This window comes from Eucalyptus grandis, chromosome 1, assembly GCF_016545825.1.
Source record: "Eucalyptus grandis isolate ANBG69807.140 chromosome 1, ASM1654582v1, whole genome shotgun sequence".
NCBI classification, from domain to species: domain Eukaryota; kingdom Viridiplantae; phylum Streptophyta; class Magnoliopsida; order Myrtales; family Myrtaceae; genus Eucalyptus; species Eucalyptus grandis.
In genome coordinates, this window is record NC_052612.1 from 25888562 (window position 1) to 25892400 (window position 3839).

Genomic DNA, 3839 nt, shown 5'->3' on the forward strand with positions numbered 1-3839 from the left:
GATAACATATGCATTACCAAAGGACAGAAGTCAAGAACTTGCCTACGGCCGATGCTAATTCGTCTGAAACAATGCTTTTCCTTGATCCCAAATCCAATTTAGGTCTGTCCCTTATAGTTCACGAGAGCATATACTAGCACATACTCAAATAATATCCGTTGAATATGCTGGTCCCACCGTCAAATATCAAAATTTGTATATTTCGATTGCACTCCTCCTAAAAAAAAGAGATAAATCTGGACTTGGTCTGTCTTCCAACGAGTCGGCAACATCCTCAATACCTACGGCGACTTTGGCAACTGGGCCTACGTCGTCTCGCCCGTCGACCCCTTGATGCTCTCCTGCCTCCGCCACCTCTTCGTCTCGGCTAGCATCGATGCTGCCGTCTTTGGCACCCCATGGATCTTCTCTATATCCTCTACCACGTCGTCTCCCGATGCCTCGCCTTCTCATAACTCAAGCGCTTCCGCACAAGCTCTCACCTCTCGACCCTTGTGCCAACAACTTCATCCTCTTCGCTGGCAGCTCTCCCTCCAACTTCACCCTCGACAGCTGCCCCTCCTCTATCCCGAACTCCTCCCCTCATACCCCTTGCCGTGCTCGGCATCGCCTGATCCCTGATGCTGCGCGGGGCTTTCTCCGCCATAGCTACAGCCAGTGAGGGATGATAGTCCGATGGTGGCAGCGTTCATTTTGCTTGATAAAATAATTTGCCAGCGTTCCGTTATTGTCATTAATTTTTGCCTTTTTTTTTTTCCAAGTTCTCGTCGAGCTACTCAAGCTAGGGAGATACATTGATTTCTCTTTGTTTTAGTAAATTCAGACGCGCGGTGTCAAGTACCCAATATCTTTGCAATAGAGGTATCAAAATAGGTCATGAACCAATTTTTTTTTAATTATACAAATAGAGCTAAGTTGTAAATGGGTTGCTAGAGATTTAACGAGTCGAGTGAAAATGGGTTTAAGATATTCGAAAGCTCCATACATGAATCTAGTGTCCTCGTTGGCGATAGACTGGGGACAAAGTTCCGAGTAAGCAAATCTGGCTGAGTCCGCCAACTGAGTCATTCCGGAAATTTTGACTCTACTTGCTCCGAGCTGTGTCGGTGTACCCATGATCGGTCTTCCTGGTCTTTTGAGCTATTTAAGACATTGATTTTACTCCTTCAAAAGCAATTGAAAGTTGAATGCGCATTCACTGAGATCTGATCGCATAATTTCCACCCTCCGTTTAGGAATACAGTTTGGAGATCAAATTGATGGGTGCTTTACTGCTTTCGTATGGATGTGGATGATGAGTGTGCTTTTCCGAGGACGATGATGATCGGTCTTATGGTTCCCAGGAAAAGTGCAACTTCAACCGATGCTATTTAGCTGAAATCTACCTCTTCTACCCAAATATTTTGTTCTCAGTGCAAAGCCTTTTTTATTTTTATTTTTATTTTTATTTTGAGTTTTTTTTTTTTATTCTAGTGACAATTAGCTATGTAACACCAACATGGATATGGGACATATGACAAGATAAGACATGACACGATATGTCAACACGTCATTTTAAAAAAGAAAAGAATTTCAATATATTTCGACACGTTATATATTAAATATGTCTTTATATATAAATGCACACATAAATAAATAAAAAAATAAAAATAGTCTAGAGTTAAGTTCCACTGAAAACATTAATCCAATATTTGTTAATATCATTAATTATTTTAATTTGACAAATTCAATGACATTTTATTGCAATAATCCATAAAATTTGAACGAAAAAAAACAAGCAATCCACATTCCACTATTAAATTTAGGGATATGTCTACTACAAGTCTCAAAACTTATCGCGAAAATGCAATTGAGTCCTAAAATTAATCAAATTAGTGCAATTAAGTCCTTTTGTTAACATTGTCAATTTCTTAAACGGAAATTACTGAAATGTTATTTTAAAATTAATTTATTTATCTTATGTGGCATTTTTATTACTTTTTTCTTTAAATCTTATTTAAAGAATAGTAAAAAGCTATTAAAAAGTTAAAATAATTCTAAAATAAATTGGAAAAAAAAAAGAAAAGAAAAGGCAGGGTCATGCGTGGTCTGTCCATTGGAGGGGGCCAGCTGACAACGACGGGGGCGAGGGGAGGGGCACAACCCTTGCCGGTCTAGGAGCAAGGCTCGCCGAGAACAAGGCAACGCCACCTTCACCTATGGTTGACGGGCCTCCCTAGTCCTAGTTGAGGCCTCATCAACCCTAGGTGAGGGTCGCAAGTGAGGGCTATCACTCATATATGGGCAAGCCTCACCAACCCTTGCTTAGCCGGTGATGACCTCGCCCGAGCCAGTGAGGGCTGCCCCCCTCCGCACCTCACCAATGCTCTTTGATGGTAGTAGCAGTAGCAGTAGCAAGGCCCATCCACGATCCTTATCCATTTTTTTTCTTTCTTTCATATATTTACATTTTAACCCTTCAAGTATTGATTATTATTCTTTTTTAAATTGACCATGTACATGTAAAATTCGAAGTCGCATGTCGGAGCATGTGGGGAAGAGTTGATCATGTGTTGGCACTCGTTAACATGTCAATGAGTGTTGAACATGTGTTGATAGGACAAGACACGGAAATTTTGGAAAGTGTTGGTGCTTCTTAAGCAATTAGACTCTCATGTGCAGTGATTTGTTGAAAAATTAAGGAGAAAAAGAAATTAAAAATACATTTCGAGACCAGTCGAGTGTGGTCAGGTCAGGTACTGACCGAGAAATTGGCATTGAAAATAAATTGGTCAATTTGGATCCAACTATTTATATCCCAACCCAACTCTCCAATTTGATTGGCTTATTTCAGTAGAGGTTTGAAACAAAAACGAGCCATCACATCCGACTAAACTTCTGTACGTAAAAATGAAAACCGGACCGTGTTTTATTCTCAAATTACTTAAAGGGTCGATATCGATTATTCACAGACACGACCTCACGTTGCCTTCAACGGCCTTGAACAAAAAGAGAAATCTAACCAACTTCCCATCCCAAATTACGGCCTCGTAGCTTTTCGGGTTGGCCCCGTCCTTGACCTCGACGATAAGCTTGTAGATCGTCCCCAAGAACCCCACCGTCTCACCCTTCACCACCTTATCCAGTGCCAGCTTCGTCTGGGCGTCCTCATTGTGCTTATTGACAGCAAACTCAGTGATCTCCCGTACGTGCGGGTTGCTCAGATCCTTCATCGGCTCCCAACCGAACGGCCCCTCCATGCCGGCAGGCCCGGCGGCCGAACCTTGGAGGAGGAGGAGGACGGTGGCAGCTGCAGCGGCGAGGACGAGAAGCCTCATTTTCGGAGGTTTTAGGCTTCTTTCTTGGTGTGGGCTTCGAAATTGAATGCTTGTTCTGAAGTTTTCTATTGGGGGGGGATGTTGTGATGGACACGGACACTTGTTGCAAAAATTATCTACATTAGCATCGACTTTACCATGTAAGGACTACATTGACAATATCAAAAGGTTTAAAATTACATTAGTCAAATTGTAATATTTAGGACTAGTTTGGCCACCATACAATAAGTTTATAACTTTTTTTTTTGGTAATATTCCCATTTGTCTTGAGGATAGACTCAGTAGCAGCTACCAAAGCTTCTGCAGCATACGACTTGATCTCTCTATAGAATCGAGCATCCAAAGTTCCAAAGGTGTTGATTTTACTAGCTCTTATTTAGGCAATTTCTGGAGTCTTTTAATTGAAAACATATAAGTTTTGACACTGTTTAAAAATGTTAAATATGTTCAATTTTGATATAGTTGATGACTCTGCTTTCAAAATTTTATTATATGTCTCAATTGTAGATTATCTCTTGCTCA

General features: G+C 40.9%; 1 protein-coding gene across 1 annotated transcript; it reads right to left on the reverse strand.

Annotated features, from left to right (window-relative positions):
- Nucleotides 1-2945: 2945 nt before the first annotated feature.
- Nucleotides 2946-3317, reverse strand: LOC120296259 (cysteine proteinase inhibitor 1-like). Its single transcript, XM_039318007.1, has one exon. It carries the CDS (start codon nt 3315-3317, stop codon nt 2946-2948), a length of 372 nt encoding a protein of 123 aa, XP_039173941.1.
- Between the last annotated feature and the right edge of the window lie 522 nt (nt 3318-3839).

Excerpts from the sequence above, each read along its gene's own strand:
- LOC120296259 (XM_039318007.1), bottom strand. The coding sequence starts at position 3,317 with ATGAGGCTTCTCGTCCTCGCCGCTGCAGCTGCCACCGTCCTCCTCCTC.